This window comes from Coenobita brevimanus, chromosome 43 (assembly GCF_032717465.1).
Source record: "Coenobita brevimanus isolate Jiangsu-jjx chromosome 43, ASM3271746v2, whole genome shotgun sequence".
Taxonomy (NCBI): domain Eukaryota; kingdom Metazoa; phylum Arthropoda; class Malacostraca; order Decapoda; family Coenobitidae; genus Coenobita; species Coenobita brevimanus.
The window spans coordinates 3,692,441-3,719,536 of NC_136996.1; the positions used below are offsets into that span (position 1 = coordinate 3,692,441).

General features: G+C 42.0%; 1 protein-coding gene across 3 annotated transcripts in view; it reads left to right on the forward strand.

Moving 5' to 3' along the window:
- The first annotated feature begins 6,330 nt into the window (after positions 1 to 6,330).
- Positions 6,331 to 27,096, forward strand: part of Pfk (ATP-dependent 6-phosphofructokinase) — a 141,709-nt gene continuing 120,943 nt past the window's right edge. For all 3 annotated transcript variants that reach the window (XM_080270833.1, XM_080270834.1, XM_080270835.1), the window contains exons 1-3: positions 6,331 to 6,433; positions 22,170 to 22,349; positions 24,827 to 24,979. In XM_080270833.1, coding sequence (XP_080126959.1) covers positions 22,230 to 22,349; positions 24,827 to 24,979 — 273 coding nt within the window. In that variant the 5' untranslated portion in view covers positions 6,331 to 6,433; positions 22,170 to 22,229. The remainder of the gene's footprint in view (positions 6,434 to 22,169; positions 22,350 to 24,826; positions 24,980 to 27,096) is intronic.

Sequence of the window (27,096 nt, forward strand, 5' to 3'; positions counted from 1 at the left end):
TCTAAGGGCTGTCAAGGAGGACGCAGGTAAGGTCAGATGTTTTTGTATGAATCAGGGTTAAGTGTAATATATTTGCCTTTGTAAATTGTATAATCATATTTAGTTACACCTAGTTATGCCTTTTTGTTTGTACTTTTATAGATGTTTGTATTTCTTTTTAGAATGATAATCATAACATGATAGCCAATGGAATGAATCTGAGGCTGGTGTACATGAAGGACATCTATAAAAACAAATACAGCACATCCATGTTTTACAATAAGAATGCATCCATTGCATAAAGATTTATTGTATATTGAGTCCTTTAGAACATGGGTTTGATGGTGTTACATTTTTGGCCAAGGGTCACCCACCCAACAAAGTCTAAAAACAAATTTCCAACTCACCTAAACTGGTACAGTAGTTATTTAATTTCATGGCACTTTACTGGCTGGCTACCGTTAAAAATAAGTCTAAAAGCACTTCACTTGCTGCTTGAACTCGAGCACCACACTATCGTTTCATCACTGGCACTAGCACACCAGATAGTGATGATGGCACAAGCAAGTTGTGGTAGGTGGGGTCGCTCACCATCCACTTACTCGATGTAGTGCTGCTCTCAGGTGTTTGCTCTTTCTTCTCCTCCATTCTTCTTTCCTTCCATCCTCTTCTGTCTTTCTTTCCTTCAGTCTTTCCTCATCCTTCTGCCTATGGATGACTTTACACTCCCTCTTCTGTCTTTTTTTCCTTCATTCTTTCCTCTTCCTTCTGCCTGTGGGTGACTACACTGAGTGACAAGCCTAATGGTTTCCTGTACACCAGAAAACCATTTACTATGCTGGGTGGTAACCATATAACCAGATTTTGGCACCTGTTGGTTTAGTGGGTAATTATTGCGCTCCAGTCAGATTGAGCCGGTGAAGGACATCCAAGGGTTGGTTGGGGTTCGTTGCTCATGTATGATTGAGCCGGTGAAGGATATCCAAGGGTTGGTTGGGGTTCATTGCTCATGTAATGCCATTCAGGGATGAGTGTGGCTGGTCACTCTCCTCTTAAATATCAGGACCAACTGCCTAGTCCTGGGCTCCTACTCTCCTCATGGGGCAACGTAGGGTTGGATGATGGATGGATGGATGAACAAGCAAGTAACTGTAGACTTGCAAGAGGGTGATTCTGTAAGCAAAAATAGTGATCATATGTTGATTATTGTGGCTTCGTATGGGATCATAATAATTTTATCAGTGAAAATTCTGTTGTATACCAAAAAAACATCCTGACTTTATCGTCATTGTACAAATTATTCATCAGATACTGGTTCATTTTATAATGAGGATCTGCTGCACATATGATAATAGTTAAGCTTTTGACTTGGGGCCAGGCTTTTGGAGGCTTGAATGCAAACATCTTCAGGTTATGTGAAGATACTGAAAGATTGGAGACAGTACTAAATCCTTTATCCATGCATCCATCACCCAGCTCTTTTTTTTACTCTATCATGAGTGTTGAGGCCCTGGATTAGTATATGCAGACCTAACATAACAGGCAAGAGTGACCAGTCTCACTTGCTCCTGAGTGCCATTTTGTGAGCAGTAAACTCCCTGCCATCCCACAGTTAGAAGCCCATATAGGCTTCATCTAGTTGGAGTACCTTAACCCTGGAGACCACTAGGCATCATTCAGTTGTATGGTTGCCACCCAGTGTAGTTAATGGTTTACTGAGTTACAGTAAACCTTTAAACTTGTCAGTGTAAAGTCAACTGTAGAGAGGGGAGGGGAGCACTGCATTGAGTGAGTGGATGATGGCTGCCTGACCCACCACAATAAAACTTTTGTACAGAGGAAAACTATGTAAGGAAAAGTGTAAGAAACAGTGAGGAATCAGTATGTTCAGTGCACAGTACTAGGGAATGTATGTGGCTGAATACAGCAATAATGGAGAGTGCGTAGAGTATTACAGAAGGTTGGATAGATGAAAAATAACTTATGCTTATAAAACAAATAGGATGTGTAGGTCATTAATTTTAATGGGTGAATTCAACAGAGAAATACTGTATACTGTACAGGACAACTAAGAACATAAAACTGTGTTGCAGTCTTGAATCTGGAGTAAGACTATGATTGAATGAACTGGGAGGGATAATGGAGTGTTCTTGAGTGTTGATGATGTTGGAGGAAAGGTGTAGGGTGCAGCGAATGATTCCATGAGGGTAAAAATGCATATTGAAGATAGGGGAATTATTTAGTATAATATTAGCTACCTTTTGTATGCAAGACAGAGATGTGTCCTGTCAGGTGTATTGTCCAGTGTTTGCAATATCTAAGTGGATTAGTGAGAACAGTTACTGTTTTAAGAATTGTAGAATTAGTAAGTTATCTTGAATTACAGTAAAAGTCGTCTCATTCGGCATCTTCCAGACCAAGCAGGTGCTGAAAGAGCAGAAACTGCCGGATGGCCATGAAAACCTGCCAGAAAGTTTCTAGCAATCATGGTTGGTCACCCCAATGCATTCACAATATCATTCATTCATTCATTGATCCAATCCAACGTTGCTCCATTAGGAGCGTAGGAGCCCAGGGCTAGGCAAGTTGGTCCTGACATTTAAGATGAGAGTTACCAGCCTCACTCATCCCTGAGTGGCATTACGTGAGCAATAAACCCCAACCACCCCTTGGATATAAACCTTCACTGGCTCAATCCGATTGGAGCGCCGTAATTACCCACTAAACCACCTGGCGCCAAAATTTGGTCCAGCATAGTAAAAGGTTTCCTGGTGTACAGGAAACCATTTGGCTTGTCACTCAGTGTAGAGTCACCCACAGTCAGAAGTAAGAGGAAAGAATGAAGGAAAGAAAGACATAAGAGGGAGTGTAAAGTCACCCTTAGGCGGAAGGATGAGGAAAGAATGAAGGAAAGAAATCACAATGTCTGGCAAGTATTATTGGTCATCTCTAAGTGCAAAATATTTCAGAAGCAACTTATATATAATGTATTTAATGATACAGTACACATGAACTTGCCTTAACCTAGGTGTATTTACGTATGTACACTGTAAAATAGCCCGACAAAGTTTCCAAACTTTCGAAAGGTCCATCTCACAAAGCCAGACACTCACGTGTCATGACGGCCAGCTGTGCCTGCAGTGTTGGGAAGCAGAAATCTTCAAAAGCACTAAGCTCAACTTTAAATCATGCAAAGCTATAGGTAAACTGTTCAAATTTTTATGCTAAATTGAACTTCAAAACATGAAATTTAGAAGAAAATCTAATACTTTTTGTTGCTATATGAAAAGTGCTAGATCTAGCTCCAACAGTGCCAAATTGGTAACTATGGGTCCATGGATACCAGTGGTGATCTGGCGACCCTGTCGTGGGTGCCAATTGGCTCAGCATATGTGCCAGAAGAGTTGAGAACTTTCGTAATGGGACTATTTATGAAAACTGCCGAAAGACTGGAAATACCGTAAGACCAGATGCCGAATGAGAGGACTTTTAATGTAGAAGGTTATGTGAGTATCATATCACTTGTCTCAATGTGATGACAAAGCTGCTAGAAGGAAGCATAATAGATCTACAATAGATGATGATTGAGTAAGGCATTGCACAAGAGATGAGCTGAAATTGAATACATGTACATTAAAGTAATTGTGTTTGAATGGAAAGAATATAATTTTAAAATTCATTGCATTTTAGGATCCACAGAAATTCACAAAAACCACAGAATGCAGATGAAGGTGAAACACTGGAGAAGTTAGCTAGTATGGAAGCTGTGATGTGTAAATTTGTCACAGTTAAGTGGAAGGTTAAAAAGATCACTCTAGGGGAGAACAGTAATTGTAGTTGTATGTGTTTTGAAGGATAGAACATGTAATTATCCTCTGCATGAAATTTTATGTTCCTGTGTGCATTTTCAATCACCAACATGGCAGTTATTGTTAGTGTTGTTCTTGCTTATCCCTGGTCTGTCTGGCCAAGGAGACTTGCTGACCACAAATAAGTAATTGCTTCTGTGGAGCTGTCTTATAGGTGCAGTACAGTATGTACACTGTGTAGGGACCTGGCGTCCTATTGTGGTAGGTAGCAGCTTGTCAGGTTGGCTCACATTCATTCACCAAGGCAAGGTATAGGGAAAATATGAATAGGTTTGGCTCGTGGGTGAACATATCTGGTGCTTTGCTGCACCCAGGGTACACAGTACCACTACATGAAGGTTCCTTGTTAATGTCTCAACTTGGCAAAGAAATTTTTACTTACATACCATAGAAATAACGTACTGTACTCATATTAGATTCTGACATCAGCAGGATGGATGACATAAGTAATAAATAGCTTTGGTGTGGGAGAAAAAGCTGTATTGGACTGAAGGGTGGCATTGTAGAATTGATAATGAAGGTACAAGTTGAGGTGTTATGGGCATAATCAGTAAACCATATGGATGGAATTTAAAAGAAAATCTTTAGAAGTGAGGCCAAGGCAAACATTAGAAGAGTAACAGCACATCTGAGAGAGAGAGAGAGAGAGAGAGAGAGAGAGAGAGAGAGAGAGAGAGAGTCCCCTAGGACAGAGCACTATATTGATGGTTGTCGTAGCCATCCTGTTGGTTGGGATTCCCAAAAGGAAGGAAGACTTCTGATATAATGATGTATGGCTTTGTCTAACAGCTAGGTCTGAGTCAGCTTAACATCAGTTTGGGTCAGTATTAAGTAAAACAATGCCTTACTGGTACTAACAGTAAGATATTAATGTAGCAAGTAATTGATGAAAAATTGGACTACCTTGTGATGTAATATGAAAATTTTCGTAGGATTTATAGAATTAAATACTGTAAAGGAATGGAGAAATACTGTAGTCATTAAGTTGTGTATAAAGTAAATCTCTCTCTCTCTCTCTCTCAATGTAAAATATGTATATGTATGTATGATACTCCATAGAATTACCAGCGGGATTCTCACATGTGGTACAGATCATTGAAAAGTATTTGAATGACTGTTATAGGAAAAATTTCTTGGAATTTTCTTTTTCTCAAGCAGTGCAGTAGATGTGCTTGCTTCTGTCTCTCTGTGACAAGGCACTGTCTGCTGCAAAGGAACATCTGCTTACTGCACAGGACCTCCCTTTAGGGGTGATTGCATACCTGCTGATGACTGTGGTTTGTTTTGATAGATACTGCAACTCTGTAATGTGCTGGTGGGGGGGAGGTATTTGTCCAGGTGTAACTGTTGGTGTTTGAAGTTGGTGGCAGGTGTGTTGGGCATTGATCTGTGCTGATGCAGACTGTGCTGGTATGGTCTGTGCTGATGCAATGAACTATGTACCTCTTATGTCTTTGCTATTTACTGTTCAAGAGTTTAGCGTCTGTTTTTAGATATTTACATAGTGTAGTTGTTTTGCAGCCATTGATGATGGTGAGGGCTATGTTCTCCAGTGGTTGAAGGGTTTTGTGTTATAAGTTGGTCACCGATGCAGGACTGACATAATTTAATAGTGATCCTTCTAAATGATTGTATGTTAATGAAGATTCATTTTCTTGCCCAAGGTTTGTGTCAGTTGGTAATCAAAATACAGTATGTTAAGTATATATTTTCATTCCTTGCGTAGTCTTTAATCCATCCATCCATCCATCATCCAATCTTGCATTGCCCCATGAGGAGCGTAGGAGCCCGGGGCTAGGCAGTTAGTCTTAATACATTTTGTAAATGAAGCTTTTTTATTTTATTATATAGTTAATGAGTGTGTTTGGGGTTGGAGTGTTGTTTAGTGTTGGGTGTGTTATTATTTGGTGTCCTTTGTTATGGGTACTGAGAAGAGTTACTCTTGATTTAGCAGGACTGCTTTGAATCTCTGTCGTATTGATGGGATTGGTTCTATTTTGGTGCATCCATTCTGTCTGAGGGAAGCAGATTGAGGTTCTTCACTGGTGCTTTCTCAAAGGAAGCCAAATCTTCTTACCTCATGCTTGGACCACTGTGGCACCAAAACTACCTTCCACAGGGCAGCAGAGCTGGAGAAGCAGCAACTTTGTATTGTGTGATATAGCTGTACCCTTGAATCTGATGTTAAACTGTATTGGTTAATTCTTCTGTCCTTCAGGCAGTTTTATTCTGCTTAGGAGGACCTTGTATAATGAAATGGGAAATGATAGCTATATATGACTTGTTCAATGTAGGAAGTCTCCTAGCGGGATAAAATTGCCTGGTGGGAGCAAGAATGCACTGTAGAAAAGGACCTCTTAATTGAGAGGGATAACAAAATATTATTCTTTTCCATAAACTTATGGTATATTAAAATTAGGGAATAATGTCAACTCATGTAAAATTTAATTGGTTTCTTATTTATTGCAGAAGCAGAGTCCGGGGGAGCTGAGGGTGGAAAGGAGCAAAGCCATCTGTCCATCACTTCTGAGGGCAAGCTCTTTTCTTCTCAGTCTGAAGAGGCTCCTGAGCCTTCTCCAGTAGAGGTAAAAATAGAATTTTTATCTTTAGAATAGCCTAGAAATCTAGTTAACCTATAGTCCAGTGTGATTTTTCCAGAAGGCCACCCATCACCACCCTGTAGTTGTAATAATTCTGTGAAAAATTTCAGTAATCTTAAATATTCATTTATGTTTTCTATTGCCTTTGGAACATTTTATGTTGATATTGAAAGCAATTTCATAAGGAGAGCTAAAACATCAGTGGTAACTGAAAATTTAAACATGTGTCAGACTGGTTAGATGGATATGTAGTGCATCCTCTAATGGAAGGCGTGGGGGGGACTAGGATTGTGATTGAAGAGTTGAGAGGAAGGATGGGACTTGGAATGTATTGGTGTTGTGATGAGGAGGGGTAGATGAGATGGTTTGGACATGTTGAGAGGATGGAAGGCGATAATTGGATGCTGAAGGTGAGAGGTGTGGATTTTGATGGTAGGGTTGCAAGAGCAGACTGAAAAAAATCTGGGGTGAGATTGAGTGTGGCCCCAGGGATAAGAATCCGAGTAGGGAGGCTGCCAGAGATCAAGCAGTGTGGAGTGGTGACCAAGGTCAATGCATGCAAGCATGTTAGAGCCTTTATGAACAATACATTTTCTAATTATGAAAAATCATTAGTTAGAGAAGAACAGGGAGGTTTTAAGAAGGGAAGAGGTTATGTAGATCAGATATTCATTCTTAGATCTTTAGTGGAAAAGTTTATAGAGAATGAAAGAAGTTGTATGCGGCCATCATGGATTTAGAGGAAGCATATGACAGGGTGGATAGACAAGGATTGTAGAAAGTATTAAGACTATATGGAGTATATGGGAAGTTGTTGAAGGCCGTGAAGAGTATGTATGAGGATGCTAAGGCTGCAGTGTGTGTGGATAGTGAACTGTGAATTTTTCAGTTTGAAGGTTGGATTGAAACAAGGATGTGTCATGTCTCCATGGTTGTTCAGTCTATATATAGATGGGGTTATAAAAGAGTTACAAGGTTGGGCAGTGGATGTTGGAGCAACCGTAGTGAGAGAGGGCGGTGTTTGGAAACTCCCTGCACTGTTGTTTGCAGATGATACTGTGCTGTTAAGTGAAGATGAAAGGGAGCTGCATGGCTTGATGGATGAGTTTGGGATAGTGTGTGAGAAACATAATCTAATGGTGAATAAAGGGAAGAGTAAAGTTATGGTCTTCAAAAAAAGTGAAGTCAGTGATGTACAGTGAGGTTGGATGAGGAGGAAATGGAAAATGTGAGAGTGTTTGAGTCCTTGGGTAGTGTGATGAGTAAGGATGGAAGTTTAGAGGGTGAAGTGCTAGTAAGGATACAGGAGGGAAGAAAGGTTACTGGTTCCTTGAAAGCAGTGATAAGAAACAGGGAAGTGATGGTTACTACATGACAGTATTGTGATACCAACTCTAACTTATGGAAGTGAAGCTTGGACCTTGCTGGAGGGACAGAAGTCAAGAGTGAGGGCAGTGGAAATGAGTTATTTGAGAGGAGCATGTGGAATCACATGGAGAGACAAACTGGCAAATGAGGAAGTGAAGGGGCATTGTGTTGTGCATGTGGATGTGATAGGAAGCGTTAGGAGAAATACATGGAGGTGGTTTGGCCATGCAGAGAGGATGGAGAGTAAGAGACTGATGAAGAGAGTGTATGTGAGTGAGGTGGAGGGAGGGGGAGGCCAAGGATGAGATGGTGGGATGAAGTGGAGAGGTATATGAGAGAGGGGGGTGTGAGCTGGGAGCAGGGCAATGAAATGGCAGGGGACAGGGCGACATGGAAGCGATTTGTTTGTGGCCACCCCTTACGGGATTAAGGCATTTGGCAATAGATAGAGAGAAAAACCATTCTTTAATGAGAAAATTGGTCAAAAAAAGTTAAGCTGAGGATCAAAGAAATGGCAGATGATTATAGGACCAAAGTAGAGGAGGAGTTAGAATCAGTGAACTGGAATGAAATGGATCTGGATAGAGGGGGGTGTGAGCTGGGAGCAGGGCAATGAAATGGCAGGGAGCAGGGCGACATGGAGGCGATTTATTTGTGGCTACCCCTTACGGGATTAAGGCATTTGGTAATAGATAGAGAGAAAAATCATTCTTTAATGAGAAAATTGGTAAAAAAAAAGTTGAGAAGCTGAGGATCAAAGAAATGGCAGATGATTATAGGACCAAAGTAGAGGAGGAGTTAGAATCAGTGAACTGGAATGAAATGGATCTGGACAGCCTGTGGAATGCATATAGGGATTGCTTAGTTAGGAATGCTAAAGTGGTGTGTGGTGTGGCAAGAGTAACAACAAAGAAGAAAGGTATGGCATGGTGGAATGAGGAGGTTAAGAGAGCAGTGGAGGAAAAGAGGAAGAAGTGGCTAAAATGGTTACAGGATAGGGGTTCAGTTGAAATAAGAACTGAGTATATTGAGAGGAAGAAGCACATAATGAGACTAGTGAAGAGGAAACAGGAGGAGGTAAATAATGATCTAGGAAGAAAAATGAATGCGAACTACTCTGAAAATAGGAAGTTATTCTGGAAAGAGGTGCGGAAATGTAGAAGTGAAAGTGGAAAGAAATATGATGGTGTGAAGGATGTAGGTGGTTGATTATTAACCCATGGAGATGAAGTAAGGACCAGATGGAAAGAATATTTTGAAAGCCTGATGAATGGGAATAGAGAGAGCAGAGTGGCTGTAAACTTGATTGGTTTTGGGGGTGTGCAGAGAAGGAATGCAGTGACAGGAGACGTGACACTCGCACAGGTGAAGAGTGCTGTGAAGTGGCTGAAAAATGGGAAAGCAGCTGGGGTTGATGAGGTGTATGCAGAAATGCTTAAGTGTAGTGGAGAGAGTGGAAGGAAGTGCTTGTTGGAGATATGTAAGAAGGCATGGATGAGTGAAACTGTGTCACCAGAGTGGAAAAAGGCTATGATTGTACCCCTGTACAGAAAATAAAGGTGAGCAAAGTGAGTGCAAGAATTATCATGGCATAAGTTTATTGAGTGTGGTAGGGAAGGAGTATGGAAGAATTATTATAGAGAAAGTAAGAGAGATATCGGAAGTCCTATTGAGTGATGAACAGAGTGGCTTCAGGAGTGGCAGAGGATGTGTGGATCAAATATTTGCAGTGAGACAGATAGCAGAGAAGGCTTGTGAGAAGGACCATGAGGTGTTTATGGCATTCATGGATCTGGGAAAAGCATATGACAAAGTAGACAGAGAGGGATTGTGGAAAGTTTTGTGCATGTATGGTGTGGATGATAAGGTGCTAGGTGCCATCAAAAGTTTTTATGATGGAAGTGAGGCATGTGTAAGGGTTAAGGGGCATCTAAGTGAATGGTTCACGATCAGTGTGGGCGTGCGACAAGGTTGTGTGATGTCCTCATGGTTGTTCAACATATATATGGATGGGGTGATGAAGGAAGTAAAAACATGAGTAATGGAGTGAGGGATGGCGTTGGTAATGAGTGGTGATGGATGGAATATCTCAAATTTGTTGTATGCTGATGATGCAGTACTGCTTGCAAGTACCAGACAAGAACTTGGTAGGCAAGTGCAGAGTTTTGCTGATGTCTGTGAGCGTTGTGCCTTGAGAGTAAATGTAGAAGAGAGTAAAGTGATGGGTACTGAGAGAGAAGGTGACTCCCAGTGTGATGTGACAAGTGAATGGAGGGAGACTGGAATTGGGGAGAGAGTTCAAATACCTGGGTACAGTGATAGAAAAAAGAGGAAAATGTGCAAAAGAAGTGGAAAGTAGAGTGACACAAGGAAGAAAAGTATCTGGTGCTATGAAGGCCTCGATAAGAAACAGAGGCTTGAGTGTTGCAACTGCTCGAGGCTTACATGAAGGAGTGTTAGTGCCAGCTTTAACATGTGGATGTGAGACTCTGGTGTGGCATGAAAATGAAAAGTCAAGAGTAAGAGCTGTGGAGATGAGACCGCTGAGGAATGTATGTGGAGTACAGAGGGTGGATAGGATACGAAATAATGTGATTCGGGAAATATGAGGAGTGAGGAAGTCGGTGGACACCAGAATCAGAGAGTGTACTGAGATGGTATGATCATGTCGAGAGAATGGATGACAATAGAGTGGTGAAAAAGGTATATCTGAGCGAATTTGAAGGAGGGAGAAGATGAGGTAGGCCAAGGAGAAAGTGGAGAGATATGATGGATGAGTGTGTGAGGAAGAGAGGTTTGGAAGTCGGTGAGGCTAGGGAACTGACAAGAGATCGGTCTGGCTGGATGAATGTTGTGAGGAGAAGTGCATGATCAGGGATTTTGGCACCCCATTTTAACATGGCAGCATCTGGATTGACTCAGTCGGATATATTTATGTGAAGCTACAGAACGTGGTGAATGTTTTTGGCATACCCGATAGAGCCAGGATTCCGGGGGCTTGAATGATGAGTGAATGAAAGAATGGCCCATTGGATTGGGCAAATTCGGGCTGTCTGGACATTGCTACTCCTCTCCCTGCCCTTGGGTGGGAAAGGAGGTCCGGATGATGATGTTGATGGTGATGAAAAATATTTTTGTTACAATGATGCTATAGGAGTGAGGATTCATTGAAAGTACTGTTTAAAGGAGACTCCTTGTATTCAAGATTCATTAATTTCAAGATGCCTTGTTATATTAGATTTAAAAAACTGGAGGTCATAGGCAGTGGTGAATGACTTTTCCAGAGCTGACCAGTTGCATAAGCTGAAAGACAGAGTATGGTACCAATAAACTCTTGCATTAGAGAATTTGACAGAAAAGGGTTGAGTGTGTAGCTAGACAGGTGCTGTATACTGTACTTGCTATAATGGAGGAGAAAAGCAAAAAGGAACTTCAGGAGAATGATGACTAAAATAGGAGAGAGAGAGATTACAGTGAAGGAAGGGTGATGAAAGTCAGTGAGAGGTGGAGAGCTTATAAGACAAAAAGCCTGTGACTTCACCCTGTTTAGAAAAGCTGTATATGGTGAGTTTTTAATGCTCTGGTGGAGGTGAGATATCATCATCATCTAATCCAGTGATCCAGTGTTGCCCCATGAGGAGTGTAGGCACCAGGGGCTAGGCAAGTTGGTCCTGACATTTATGATGAGATTGACCAGCCTTACTCATCCCTGTGTGGCATTACTGTACTTGAGGAATAAATCCTACCCACCTCTTGGATACAAACCTGCACAGGCTTAATCCAACTGGAGCACCTTAATTGCCCGCTAAATGACTAGTTGCCATAATTTGGTTATATGGTTACCACCCAGCATAGTAAATGGTTTCCTGGTGTACAGGAAACCTTTTGACTTTTCACGTAGTGCAGAGTCACCCATAGACAGAAGGAAGAGGGAAGAATGAAGGAAAGAAAGACAGAAGGAGAAGGAAGGAAGAGAGGAAAGGGCAGACACCTGAGAGCAGCACTACATCAAGTGAATGGATGGTGAGTGCCCCCACCTACCACACACTCACTGATATGTGTAGAAAGTAGTAGAGGCTGAACAGAGGTTGTTGTTGTTACCCAAGATTCATCTTGAAGTGAACATGCTGGACTGCAAGCTGAAGCTGCCCTTTTGTTGCAGTCCACACTCCTCTTCTGGGGGGATAGAGAGAGATCTGAAGGACATTTGTACGACTGATTAGCTGAACTGCCCAGTAATATCTGTGGCACCACATGAAGGTATCCCTGTTTAGCACTCAAGTAGAGTTTAAGCTATGCATTTGGCTTAACTATGGATGTAAATATCCTCTCATGTTAGGTAAGCAGGCAGTCCGTATCTGTCATTCTGTAGCCGCTGTTGTAGACGGCCACCGTTCTTCACCTAGATCTATCAATAATGGTGTTCCTCAAGGCTCTGACCTGTCACCGACTCTCTTCATTTTATTCATCAGTGATCTTCCAAGCTGTACATCAAGCCCTATCCACTCATGTGTTGATGATTCCACCCTTCACCTTCCTATTCGGTTCCCACGACGTCCATCTCAGCAGTTACTTCAACAGACAAGGGATGAGGCTATGGCATCCTAATTCTGAGTGGGGTAAAAATAATCTTGTTGTTTTTAATGCATCAAAGACTGAGTTTTTTTGCCTATCAACCCGGCAAAATCTTCTGCAAGAGTACCCATTAATGTTTAATAATATCCAGCTCAATCCTGCATCATCCTTGAACATGCTTGGGGTTTCATTCACTCTGGATTTATCTTGGAAAGATCATATTACATCTCTTGTAAAATCTGCTTCCAAGAGATTAGGTGTGCTGAGACGACTCCGTACCTTCTTTACCCCTGCACAGTTGTTGACTTTATACAGGTTTTATTCACCCCTGTGTAGAGTACAACTCTCATGTGTGGGGAGGCTTCCCACATACAGCTCTTCTCAATAGGATGGAGTCAAAGGCTTTTTGTCTCATTAGCTCTTCTTCTCTAACTGGCTTCCTTCAACCTCTGTCTCTTTGCCGCACTGTTGCCTCTTTATTTCTTTTCTATCGCTACTTCCATGGTCACTGCTCCTCTGAACGTCTGCCTGCATTCCTCCACCTCTACGACGGGCGCTTAGCACCTGCCAAGCAGCAAACTCTCATCCCTTTTCTGTCCAACTCTCTAATGCAAGAGTTAACCGTTACTCCCAGTCCTTCATTTATGCAACAGGTCAACTCTGGAACTGTCTCCCTCTGTCTGTATTTGCTGCTTACTGTGATCTCCAGTCTTTCAAACGCAGTGTGTCCAGGCATCTCGAAATGAATGGATCTTGAATTTGGCTCTCTCTTGTACTTTGTTCTTCTCTTGGAGGGAACAGTTTTTGCGGGCTCATGGCCTTTGGTTCCTTCTTCCTTGCATAAATATATATATATATACTGTATATATATATATATATATATATATGTATATATATGTATACAGTATATATATATACATATACTGTACAGTATATGTATATATACTCCATATATATATATATATATATGGAGCCTTTGTTGTACAGTGGTAAAGTGCGCGTTTTTGTACACTGAAGAACGAGAGTTCGCTCCCCACCAGGGTAATAAACTTTGGGAGCGTTCTTTTGGCCATGTACTGCATGGTGGACATAAGGGGTGCTGTGGTTGAACCAGTGTTGCATACTGTAAAGTATGCTTGCACCCAGTCAGCTTGCGCGGGCCGATTGCACTTGGTTCACAGACAACACACACATCCAGAGCCACTCCAACACTACAGTTACACATACAAACACTTCTTACCCTACATACAATCTGTACCAGACAGCCTAAGCCACTTGGTAGAGATACATTGGCTGTATCGTCCCCACTTCGGTCGGGATAGGCCGATCCTGCAGTGGACACTCAAACGCCTGATGAGATGATATATATATATATATATATATATATATATGTATGTATATACATATAGTATATACATACAGTTATCCCTCCAATAACCGATGTAATAGAGCCAAAGGCATTTCCGGAAATTGGATTTGTCCGGGAATTGGGAAAATGCTTCCTGGACAGGTACTTTTGGACCCTAACCCAGCCTAACTCAGAAAGCCACCTACATAACTCCCTACCGGACATGCATAGCACCTATTTAAGACCCTATTTATACAAATAATGGACAGAAAGCATGAAATAATTGAAAAGGAACCAGAGAATGAGGAATTTAGAAGTGAGTATGGAAAATATTTAGCAGTGTACAGGGTACTTACAACATGTCTGTGGCCATTACGAAGATTAACCCGCCTCTAAGGCTCTGGCAGTGGTGAAAATGCTCTTGAAGCACGTACAATAATCCAGTGATGTGCTGCACATAATCCTTTGCACTGTGAATTGTAATTGTTTAATCCGCTGTGTGCTGGCTATTTTTTGCCCTACGAGTCACCCCAGTGCTGGCCATTTTTCGACCCTTTTATTATTGGCTAAAATGATAGATTTTGATGTGGAAATAACGAATTTCGCCATTAAAATGCTCACCAAGGCTCAGAAATGAGTTTTATTGAGTCCTGCATACTCATGTACAGGTATAGCCGCTCTCTTACGCTCACCGTAAATCCGTTTTCTGTGTAAGGAATACTCAGGTATTTATGCTGGGAAGGTATAGCAATGTTCAGTACACTCTTCTGATTACTTATTACTTCAGCATCTATCACAATTTGTGTTTCTTCCCCACTGTGAATGCATTATCTTATACAGGTCTCCCTCATTTTACGATTGGTATGCGTTCCTAGAAAGGCAATCGTAAACCGAAATATTGTAAAGCGAAATTAAGGTTTAATGGGATAAATAGAGATGCGTTCCTGGACTCGTGTATAAGGAACCCAAGACCCATACAAGTGATCTAATATGTAATAACAATGATGATGTTTTATGTATTGTAGAGTCATGCTTGTCTCCCTAGCTTTCTTAATGTTGACAGCATGCTTTTTAACAGTCGATACAGTCAACTGTGCAAGACTCATGGAACGAGCGATGGAGTTTGCCCCCTCACCTGCTTCGTGTTGCTTCACAATATTAAGCTTAGACTCCAGGGTTAAGAACGTTCTTGCTTTCTTTGGCTTCATATCACCAGCGCCAGATGTTGCAGGGCGTCTACAAGACATCACGGTGGTGGCACTAGGGGTGCAAAATATGAAGAACAGGAGGAATAGTAATATCATGGGCACTGATGGACACAGATGCACAGAGGTTGTATGCTGAACAAGCACGTGGGTGAGACTTGCAAAAGCACGGGAAACTGTGTGGGTGGGGCGGGTATGCCACACATCTCTCAGCTGATCTGCCTGTGAGTGCAGGATTTCCACATGCCCAGTCGAATATGCGAGGGAGCTCAGTCGTAAAATGAACACTTGGTACTAAAAAAGAAGGATCGTAAATGTGAAATATCGTAAAACGATACAACGTAAAACGAGGGAGACCCGTACTTACTTGAAGATAGTTACAACCTGACTTCATTACATACAGTCCTGGCACTTACAAGAAGGTATTTACAACTTGATTTCACTATATAGTCCTTACACTTAAAAGAAAATATTTACAACTTACACTTACATGAAAATATTTACAAAATGCCTTCACTATGTACAGCACTGGGTGAGGCACACAGGCAGAGTGAGGCAGAGCGAGCATGAGGGGGGGAGTGAGTGAGTGAATGGCCTTGACACCCTGGGGGATGGTAGAGGAACAGTTACCTTACATGCCTGCCAATTTTTACCTGTGAATTTTGAAAAATGCAGTCACAGTGAAGTTTTTTATTTTAAACCGTTTTAAAACGGCACTGGCACTGGCCACGGAATTATGTCGGACCGTTTTAAAACGGCACTGGCACGAGGCGGGTTAACATTGCACATTCTGTTCTTCTGTGCACCACGCCTGTTGCAACATGCCAGTTTGCACTCTGTGCTTAATCTTTTGCACTCTGAATTCTGATACATTGCTCAACACTGTAAATTTCCATGTGGTCTAGTGACGAGGTATTGCAGTTTATTCACTGTTTATTCACAAGAACGATCATGTGCGGCAACCATTGCGACGAGTGTCTAGTCAGGACGGTAGTTATGCGATAACTGGGTAGGGGAGGAAGCAGGAGGTCACCGTACTACACACGAAAATACAGCTGTTTGATTCTGCGTGCCAGGTTCAAAGTATGGTTGAAAAAAAATGTCGGATTTTTTTATTTTATTATTTTTTTTTTTTTGGGGGGGGGGGTCTAAAGGCCCCGGCCCAAAATGTCCGGAAATTGGGGTGTCCGAGAATTGGGCATCCGGTTATTACAGGGATTCCTGTGTATATATATATATATATATATATATATATATATATATACATACAGTATATATATTTACCCCCCTGGGGGTAGGGGGGTTTCAAGAATACTCCCCCAGTATCCCTGCTTGTCGTACGAGGCAACTAAAAGGGTTGGTGGTGGGTTCGTGCCCCACCCTGTAAAAAGAACAAACTAAACAAGCAAATAAAGCGCCTCAAACCAGGACGGACCATACGTTGACGACTAAGGAACGGACAAAGGACATTCTAAGGGTGGGGACATGGAATGTGAGAGGAGTGAATGATAAAGTGAAAGAGAGATATATTGTTCATGTGCTTGAGGATTCATTAGTGGATATATGTGGATTGACTGAAACTAAATGGAAAGGTGAAAGGGTGAGAGAATGGGAATATGGTTTAGGTATATGTGCGGGAGTTAATGAGAATGAGAGGGCAAGAGAGGGAGTATGTCTGATGATAAGCAAGAAGTGGAAGGAGAATATAAGAGAGTATGGAACAGTGGGTGCAAGGATTGTATGGATGAGGATGAAAGTAGGTATACAAATGTGGGCAATTGTATGTGTGTATGCCCCGACAGAGGATCGAGTGGCAAGAGTGAAAGATGAGTTCTGGGCGAGAGTAGAAGCATGTATGGACAAATTTGAGAGGAGCGAGAGAGTGCTTTTGATTGGAGACATGAATGGCAAAGTTGGGAATAAACGAGTGGATGGAGTGGTTGGTCAGTGGGGTGTGCCAGCTGACGTAGATGGGAATGGTAGTGCTTTGGTGGACATCTGTGCTGGTAAGGGGTTGGCAATAGCCAACACCTACTTTCGGCATAAGATGATCCACCGGTATACGTGGAGAGTAATGAGGAGGATGGATGGTGAACTTGTTGAACGAAAGGCAATGATAGACTATGTGTGTGTGGATGAGCAAATGAGAAGACAAGTGTTGGATGCAAGAGTGTGGAAAGGGTGGGGGAATGGAGTCTCGGACCATCACTTAGTGATGGCCAAGATAAAGCCGCAAAGAAAGTGGTTAAGGAGACGAAGGGGAAGACAGGAGGAAACAGCTCCTGTGAGAAGATTGGAGAATTTGCAAGATAGTGAGAAAGTGACAAAGTATAAGAGCATAGTGGAAGAAAGATTGGGAAGGTATGAGCTAGAGCAGGTGGAAGGGGTGGAAGATGTATGTAAGATATTTACGGAAGAGATAGGCGCAGTGTGTGAGGCGGTTTGTGGAGTGAGGAGGAGATACAGGGGTGTGCAAAGGACAGCATGATGGAATGATGAGGTGAAACGAGCTGTGGAACAAAAGAAGAAGGCATATAATGAATGGTTAGTGAGTAGAGGTAGGGGAGAAGATGAGAGAGAGAAGAGAGAGGTATATGTGAGCAGGAGAAGGGAGATTAAGAGACTTGTGAAGGAGAGTAAGAAGAAAGTGGATGAAGAGTTTGGGAGGAATCTGAGTGTGAACTGGAGGGAGAGTAAGAAATTGTTTTAGATGGAGGTAATTAAAGTTAGGCAGTGTGAAAGGGGAAATAGTAGGGGAGTGAAAGATAGGAATAATAGATTGTTGGTGGAGGAGAGAAATTGAGGAGATGGAAAGAGAACGTTGAGGATTTGTTGAATGTAGAGAGTGAGAGCAGTGCGAGTCTAAGTGGTTGGGGAATGGCTGGGAGAAGAGATGAGAGGAGGGAGGAAGAGATCAGTAGGGCAGAAGTAATGGAAGCAATGAAGAAGATCAAGATGGGAAAGGCCCCAGGAATTGATGGAGTGTGTGGTGAAATGCTTAGGTATGGGGGTGAGATTGTTGTGGAATGGATATGGAAGTTGTGTAGATTGGCTTGGGAAGAGGGAAGTATTCCAGAGGACTGGAAATCAGGTATAATTGTTCCTTTATGTAAAGGAAAAAGGGAGAGAGAAGTATATGGTAACCATAGGGGTATTTGCCTTCTTAGTGTGACTGGTAAAATATATGGTAGAATACTCATTGATAGGGTTAGGCATATGACAGAGGAGCTAGTTGGAGAAGAACAAGGGGGATTTAGGAAGGGAAAAGGGTGTGTAGATCAGATATTTGTTCTAAGATGTTTAGTGGAGAAGTATCTAGAGAAGGGAAAGACAGTGTATGCAGCCTTCATGGACTTGGAGAAAGCTTATGACAGAATAGATAGGCAAGGTATGTGGAAGGTATTAAGAATATATGGAGTGGAAGGGAAATTGTTGAGTGCTGTGAAGAGTATGTACGAAGAAGCTAGAGATACGGTGTGAGTGGATGGTGAGCTGAGTTCTTTGATCTCAGTGTGGGATTGAAACAGGGTTGTGTGATGTCTCCATGGCTGTTTAATATATACATGGATGGGGTTGTAAAGGAGGTGCAAAGTAGTGTAATGGATGTGGGGGTGGCTCTAATGAATGAGGGTGAGATTTGGAAGATTTCGGTGTTGCTGTTTGCGGATGATACAGTATTGTTGAGTGAAGATGAATGGGAGTTGCAAGGTTTGGTGAATGAGTTTGGGACTGTGGGTAGGAAGGGGAATCTGAAAGTTAATATAAACAAGAGTCAAGTTATGGTGTTTGAGAGGAATGAAGTCACAGAATGTACAGTGAGGTTGGATATGGAGAATGTGAGTGCATTCAAGTACTTGAGGAGTGTGATGAGTAAGGATGGAACTCTGGGGGAGGAGGTGCGTGAAAGGGTACAGCAGGGAAGGAAGGTTGTTGGTTCACTGAAAGCAGTGATGAGAAATAGGGAGGTGAGTATGGAAGTTAAGAAGTCGCCGCATGATAGTATTGTGATCCCTACCCTGACGTATGGAAGCGAGGTGTGGACCTTGCAAGAGGGGAACAAGTCAAGAGTGGGAGCAGTGGAAATGAGTTACATGAGAGGAGCATGTGGAGTGACATGGAGGGACAGGTTGACGAATGAAGAAGTAAAGGAACGTTGTGGGGTGAATGTGGATGTAGTTGAGAGGATTAGGAGAAATACACTGAAGTAGTTTGGACATGTGGAGAGAATGGAGAATGAAAGACTGACTAAGAGGGTGTATGTAGGTGAGGTGGAGGGAGGGAGAGGGAGGGGTAGACCGAGGATGAGGTGGATGGATGGAGTTGAGAGGTATATGAGGGAGGGGGGGGTGAGTTGGGGGGAGGGTAGTCAAATGGTGGGTGACAGAGCGACTTGGAGGCGTTTTGTCTGCAGCCACCCTTTGCGGGATTATTGCGTCGGGCTATAGATAGATAAATAGATAAATCAGCTTAGATATTGCATGGCTAAAATATGGTATTAAATCAGTTGAGAGATGTTTATACTATTTATATAGCAGTTAAGCACTTGAAAGCTTCATTAACCCTTTCTGTACTTAAGGTAGTGGTGAAAAAAGGCACCCGCTTGTTACTGGAGGACGTAAGCTGTGTCGAACGTAATCTCACCCACTCGTTACTGGAGGACGCAATCTGTGTCGAACAAAATCGCCCCTTGATATTTTTGCTTTAGAATTTTTTTTATGCATAATTTATATTTGCCAAACGTTTTTATCAACACCATAAACAAGTACAATTATTCAAGATTACAAGGAAAAAAAATCACGGAGATAGAAGCAAAACTAAGAGCGTGAGGATAAAATGTTCAAGAAGTACCGCGAGCACGGAAACAGGGGGGGGGGGGGTATTTTCCCAACACTCAGCCAAGGCCGAGCTGACCCATATCCTGAGTACTTGACCGCAGTTGAAAGCAGCCTGCGTCTTCCAGTAACTAGAGGGTTAATGGTATAGCATTTGTTTTTTGACATTACATAAACCAGCAGCTGTATAAATGGGATGGTTTGGGAATGTTGAGAGGATGGAGGATGACAACTGTGTGTGGAAGGTGAGAAGTGTGAACATCAGGGTAGGGTTGCAAGAGGCATGCCAAAAAATTCCTGGGATGAGGTCATAGAATATGACCTCAGGGATAAGGGACTGAGTAAGTTACCAGAGATTGAACAGCAGGGAGAGCTGCCATTATGTACCCAAGGCCAACACATATAAGCATGTTGGAGCCTTTATAAATGATGCGATATGAATGGTCCTAAGTGGGGGTAAAATAGGAATAAAAGTATCATATGTTAGTGACTGCTGTCAAGCCTGGACTGACAGCCCAGAAGGGTTGATGCAAGTGATGTAGAGTCTGGCAGGAGACAGGTTGTGCAGTGTGTAATAGAAGGATGTTGGCAGCTCAGCTAAATTCAAGTCTACTTTTTCACAGTCTAAGAAAGTTGTTGAAATATATAGTACAGTACATAGCATTGTAACAGGTGAATGCAAAGCCAACAAAGCCACTACATATGAAAGGCATTTTAATTATTTTTAAATTAGATTATTAGTATTAGAAGCAATCATGATATTGTGGCAGGTAATTGTAATCATGAAGTCACTGCCCTGTCCTCACTTCCTTCCATCTTTCCTCTTTTGTCTTTTTTTCCTTCATTCTTTCCTCCTGTCTTTCCTTCATTCTTTCCTCTTCCTTTTGTCTGTGGGTGACGCTACAGTGAGAGACAAGCCAAATGATTTCCTTTACACCAGGAAACTATTTGCTGTTCTGGGTGGTAACCATATAACCAAATTGTGGTACCTGGTAATTTAGTGGGTATTTAAGGCACTCCAATCAGATTGAGCCTGTGTAGGTTTATATCCAAGGGGTGGTTGGGGATTATTGCTTACAAAATGCCACTCAGGGATGAGTGAGACTGGTCACTCTCATCTTAAATGTCAGGACCAACTTGCAATACCCTGGGCGTCTACACTTCTCATGGGACAACACAGGAACACAGGATTAGGTGATGATAATAATGATGAAGTACATCCAGAATTTTGTAATTGTAATAAAGAAATGACCACATAATCATACCTGTAATCTATCCATCCATCCATCATCCAATCCTACGTTGTCCCATGAGGAGCGTAGGAGCCCTGGGCTAGGCAAGTTGGTCTTGACATTTAAGATGAGAGTGACCAGCCTCACTCATCCCTGAATGGCAGTATGTGAGCAACAAACCCCAACCACCCCTTGGACGTAAACCTTTACTGGGTCAGTCCGATTGGAGTGCTGTAATTACCCACTAGACCACCAGGTGCCAAAATTTGGTTATATGGTTATCACCCAGCATAGTAAATGGTTTCCTGGTGTACAGGAAACCAATTGACTCGTCACTCAGTGTAGAGTCACTCACAGGCAGGAGGAAGAGGAAAGAATGACAAGGGAGTGTAAAGTCACCCATAGGCAGAAGGACGAGGAAAGAATGAAGGAAAGACAGAAGAGGATGGAAGGGAAAGAAAGATGGAGGAGAGGAAAGGGCAGACACCCAAGAGCAGCACTACATTGAGTGAGTGGATGGTGAGTGCCCCCACCTACCACAAATCAGTTGTAGTATTTATATAGTCACCTTATGTCTGTTTCAAAATCATCAAGCTTCCTAGACTAGCTTGTTTCATTGCTGCATAGTAAATGCAGGTTACCATTGTATCTATGTTGCATCCAGAACTTCTTAACACTTCCTACTGTGGAGCAGGTGTGACATCTACATTGGCCAGTTGTTCCATTGGAGCTGAAAACTGGGGGCTGCTTGTTGTATTCGTGTTGGGGGTAGTGAGCCTTACCTCGCCACATGTGCTTATGAGAATTTGGTAAGGTGACAAACCAATCTCATCACCAAGAGTGAAGCAGCACCTGACCACTATATTTCCACCATCATAAGGAACTGATTTATTTCCCACTACAGATTTCACTCTTTATTTGTCACACCAAATATCAATTTTCACCACATGAATGGAAATTACAAGGCCAGTTTATGGAAAATGAAAAAGATAAGACAGAGGTAGTAGACACTCAGTCTTCAGGACCTCACAAGTGTGTTGCTTGGTGAATGTGCTGTTTTGTATTGTGCTGTATTGCATAAGTGTACCATATAGTGATTTGTATTATTAGCATTTTATATGGTAGCAAAATGGGTGGCATAACTTGGCTCTGTGTTTGCAGGAGGTAATCCCACCACCTCCAAGTTTCCCTGAAGATCCTTGGCAAGCCTTTCTTGATTACATGGCGGCCACAGAAGGGCAGGATGCCCAGATTACATTGGGGCAGGAGGGCCACCTCATCGAGCGTGGCATGCACAAAGGCAAAGGCATTGCTGTTTTTACCAGTGGAGGTGATTCTCAGGTAAGGAGAGTGTAAAAAGTACATATTGTCTTTTGCAGTTTCAGTTGAAGGATTGTGTAATGGGTATAAATAAGGTGGTGAAAAAGCAGTATGTAAGTGAGTTCGAAGGGGGAGAGGAGGCATGGTAAGACAAGATGGTGAAAAGTGGGTAACGAAGGGGAGAGGAGGCAAGGTAAGACAAGGTGGTGAAAAAGGGGTATGTAAATGAGTTTGAAGGGGAGAGGAGGCATGGTAAGACAAGGTGGTGGTGGATAAATACAAAAAATGAGTGAATATGAATTGTAAAAAAGATTTGGTGGGTGATGAGGCAAAGAATTGACAAGGGATTGAGTTGATTGGCTGAATTTTGTATGGCAGAGTGCATGACAAGGGTGTGACATCTTTTAACTTGACAGTTTTCAGATTGATTAAGTCAGATTGGTGATTAGGAAACTACATGTGGATGGTTTGTATGAGATAGAGCCAAGATTCCAGGAGCTTGATTGGTTAGTGAATGAGTGTGTGGCTCATTACATTTTGCTTGCTGTTTTTTTAGTTCTTCCAGTATCATAATTGTTCAGGACCCTGTCTCACCCCACCTGTAGGTGAGAAAAAGGAGCAGGATGGTGATGATGTTGAGTTGAGCACAGTTTAAATCTTAAGAAAGGGTTATGTGTCAGAATCCATAACTTTGCACGTTTTTCTCTAATATCCTGTTAACAACACCCTATTTTAGGGGATGCTTTCAAACCATAATGACTTATGCATGATCATGGCAGGGAAAATAACTCATCATTCTGGACAAAGGACTGGGAGAGAGGGAGGTGGAGGTGTGGTGGGGGTGAATGGGGAATGAGACACACCCCAAATGTGGGGGAGGTGGTGTGGGGGGTATTATGGTGGGAGGAAACACACACAAAGTGATCATAGCAGGGAAATTGCCACTTCATTGAATATAAAGGGGGAGTGGAGAAGGGGGGGCAAGCGGGCATGAGACACCCTCCTTACAATGTAGATGTGATATTAGTGAGTAGTTTGGGTGAGAGGGGACAGAGCTGGCTGTATCCGGTCAGCCAGAGGGAGGTGGAGAAGTGGCTGAGTTGGTGGGGGGGGGGGTCCTGGTGAGGGAGTGGGATCTTCCTTCCCACCACCTCATTCCTTAGTTCTGATTGTGTAGGAACCATTTATATCATATATGGGGCAGGCTTAGTGCACAGCAGTTTCTGACAGACCTACGATCATCATTTGTAGGACAGTACAGTACAATCCCAGCTATCCGGTATCCAGACAAACGGAATACTCAGAACAACGGGAAAATTCAAGGGCTGGTAAAAATGTCAGTAAGTTATAACTGTGCGCCAATTTGAATGGACCGCCAAACCGCCGTTTGATTGTGTCACGTGAGGCTGGGGGAAGTCAGACAAAGCGAGGTGAAGGCATTTCCGGCTGATGTAAATCCCTAGCAAATCCTCTTAACCACCCCTCCTCTCCCCCTCTTTCCCCTACTTGAATTCAGTCATCCTCCACACCCTCCAAAAATCACCAGTCTGCGTTTTGCCACCAGACAGTAAACAAGGTCTTTTGCTGTTGTGTTCCTCTGATAGACGGTAATTTGTACACTCCAAAATGCCTGAAGTGCAAACTAAACATAAGCGTATCGTGCTTACCTTGAAACAGAAGCTGGACATATGCAACAGACTTGAAAAAGGCGAACATTATAAAACACTAATGGCTGAATATAAATGTTAATAGGAATGAAAGTTTACTTTGTTGGAAGAAAAATAAATAATATGCCTCCATTTCATACGTACATCATTTATTTTATTTTCTGCAAAACAGCTGAGTGGCGGGTGAGGGGTGGAGTGATGGAGGTCAGGTAGGGAAGAAGAAGAAGTCGGAAACGTAAACAAACTCACGTGAGGGCACAAGTGTTGTGATAATTCTACAGTGCAGTCTTAACACATCATCAGTTCACTAATAAATGTTCAAGCTTTTATTTCTTTATTTTATTTTTCAATTTTTATGAGTACAGTACATATAATGAATACAGTAATTCGGTAAACAATGGACTGGTGTAATTTGCAGTACTGCAAGTTGCTAGACATTGCACACGTGCGTTATGACCATGGTGTGTGTTTACAAGGCAGTTTTTCAGGCGGAATCTCTTAGTGTAACCCCTAATGTGACTGGTGAGTACCTGAACTGTATTTACTGCTGTGATAGCCTTTGTATAGATTTGACTTGAAAATCAGAAATACGGGAAAAATCTGTAACCGGGAAGGTAAATTCCCCAAGCCACCCGGTTAACTGGGATTGTACTGTACTTGGCAAACTTGCAAACTGACAATCATCAGTCATAGTACTGTAGGGGTTAAATGAATTTTTGACCTAGGAAAAAATTGACCTATGAGCAGTTTCTTGGAACATAACCTGTTCATACGTAGGGGACCACCTGTATGCATAGACCAGATAATGTAAGATTAACTTATTCTTTGTAGGGAATGAATGCAGCTGTTCGTGCAGTTGTACGCATGGGTCTTTATGTTGGTGCTCGAGTGTACTTCATCAAGGAGGGATACCAGGGCATGGTTGATGGAGGAGACAATATTGTTGAAGCCAATTGGTCTTCTGTTTCTGGAATTATTCACAAGGTAATATTAGGATAACAAGATATAAATTTTATATATTTTCTGAATACCTTCTTTGAAGCAAGAGGTACATTAACTGTGTAACCATAAGCGTAGCTTTAAATTAATGCAACTGTACTTCATTTCAGTAACATCTTGCATCCTTCTAGAATTACACAGAGGATAGCCATGAAAGGTCTCCAGACTCTCTCTCTCTCTCTCTCTCTCTCTCTCTCTCCCTCTCCACACACACACACACACACACACGCACACACACAGGTTGCTGTCTGGGATGGAGCTCTTCTGGATCATGGGGATATACAGTAAAACCTCGATATAACGGACTTCAGTAGACCGGAATTCGCTTTTATCGGGCTCGAGGAGCTACCGGGCTAATTTCCTATATATATCGGAAAAAGTCCAATAAAGCCAGAAGCAGTCCGGACTGCCTAATCACTTCAGGTATGTTCACCACAATAAGGTAAATAAAAGACATGTTTATCAGTGTACAGTACAGTATTATTATACAGTATATATTATATATACCATTTGATTTATGCAGTGAAGTTATAACACAGTACAGTGCCGCAGTGGTAGTCATGCAGTTTAAAAACTGTTTTTGCAATCTGGACTAATGTCTGATATATTGGAAAAAGTCCGGGTTAGCAGGGGGATGTCCGGATGTCGCTTTTATCGGAATTTCACGTTCTTCGGACTGGCTTGGACCCCAATTAGTCCGTTATAGTGAGGTCTTACTGTAATTGCTGAATCAGCGGCGAAAAGGAGACCAGCTTATTGTGATTGTGTGAATGAGTGCGTGAGTGGTGGTCCCGTCGGACAGTAGTTAAAAAAAACACGGTTTCGATCATAAAGAGTTCAAGTTACAATGGAAATAGAAAGTTTCCCTATGGTTGCATCATGGCAGAGAGGGATGATGCTTTGTTTACAACTGGTGAGGGGGATTTTGAGGGCTTCGCAGAAGATGATGTGGGAAATGGAAGTACTAAGCTGAACCAAACAAGAGTAGCAGGAGTAGAGAAAACAGCGGAGAAGAATGTCCAGGAGTTTAAAAGATATGGACAGTAATTAGAGAGTTGCAGGAACGGACCTTAGAGCAGGAGAAAGAGATCAATATTCTACAGAATAAACTGGAAGAAGTTTGCACACACAGTGATGAACAAGAAAGAGAAGTCACAGAATTATAAGTGAGCAACAAATCTGCTTCAAATGAAATAAAACAGCTCAAGAGGGAGAATAAGAGGTTGGTGGAAGAAGGGGACAGGATGAAAAGTAAACTAGATGAGTATGAATCAAAATCAGGGATGCAAGATGAGCACATTAAGGAAATCAAGGCACAACATAAAGGGTGGAAGGAAATGTAAATTTGAAAGAGATTATAGAACAACAAAGCAAGGAAAAGGTGGAGAAGGAAGTGGTTAGGGTACTGAGAAGTAGAGAATCTTTAGTCAGGGATGTAGCAGATAAGAAAAAATGTATAATAATGTCAAGAGTAAAAGAAAAACGTATGACAGTAAGATCAGAAAGAGAATGAGAAGAACTGAGTAAGGTTAAAGAAATAATATCGGTAGTTATGGAGGGTAAGAACGAAGCTCAAGAAGAGGTTGTAGAAGTGTTTAGGTTAGGAAAGCACGAGGAAGGAGGGGCTAGGCCATTGAAGGTTAAGTTTAAGTCCCAGGTAATGGTAAACAAAATCATCAATAGAACATGGAAATTATCAGACAAAGAAGGGTTAAAAAGTGTTTGGATAAAGAGAGATGCAAAGGAGGAAGAAAGAGCTAAAATAAAGGAGTTAGTAAAGGAAGCAAAGGCAAAAAAACGAACAGAGAACGGAGGAAGAGAAGATAGTGTTTTATTGGAGAGTTATGGATCAGCAATTGAGGAAGTGGTACCGACAGAGAGAAGAGGGCGTAAAAAACAAAAAAAAAAGTTTGAAGGTGGCATATACTAATGTTGATGGTTTAATATTGGGAAGGTTAGAAATCAACGATTTCTTGAAGGTACATGAACCTGATGTTATATGCTTTGTAGAGACCAAGTTAAGGGAGGATATTGATGTCCATATGGGAGATGGTAAATACAAACTGTGGAGAAGAGACAGAAAAGACAAATTTGGAGGAGGA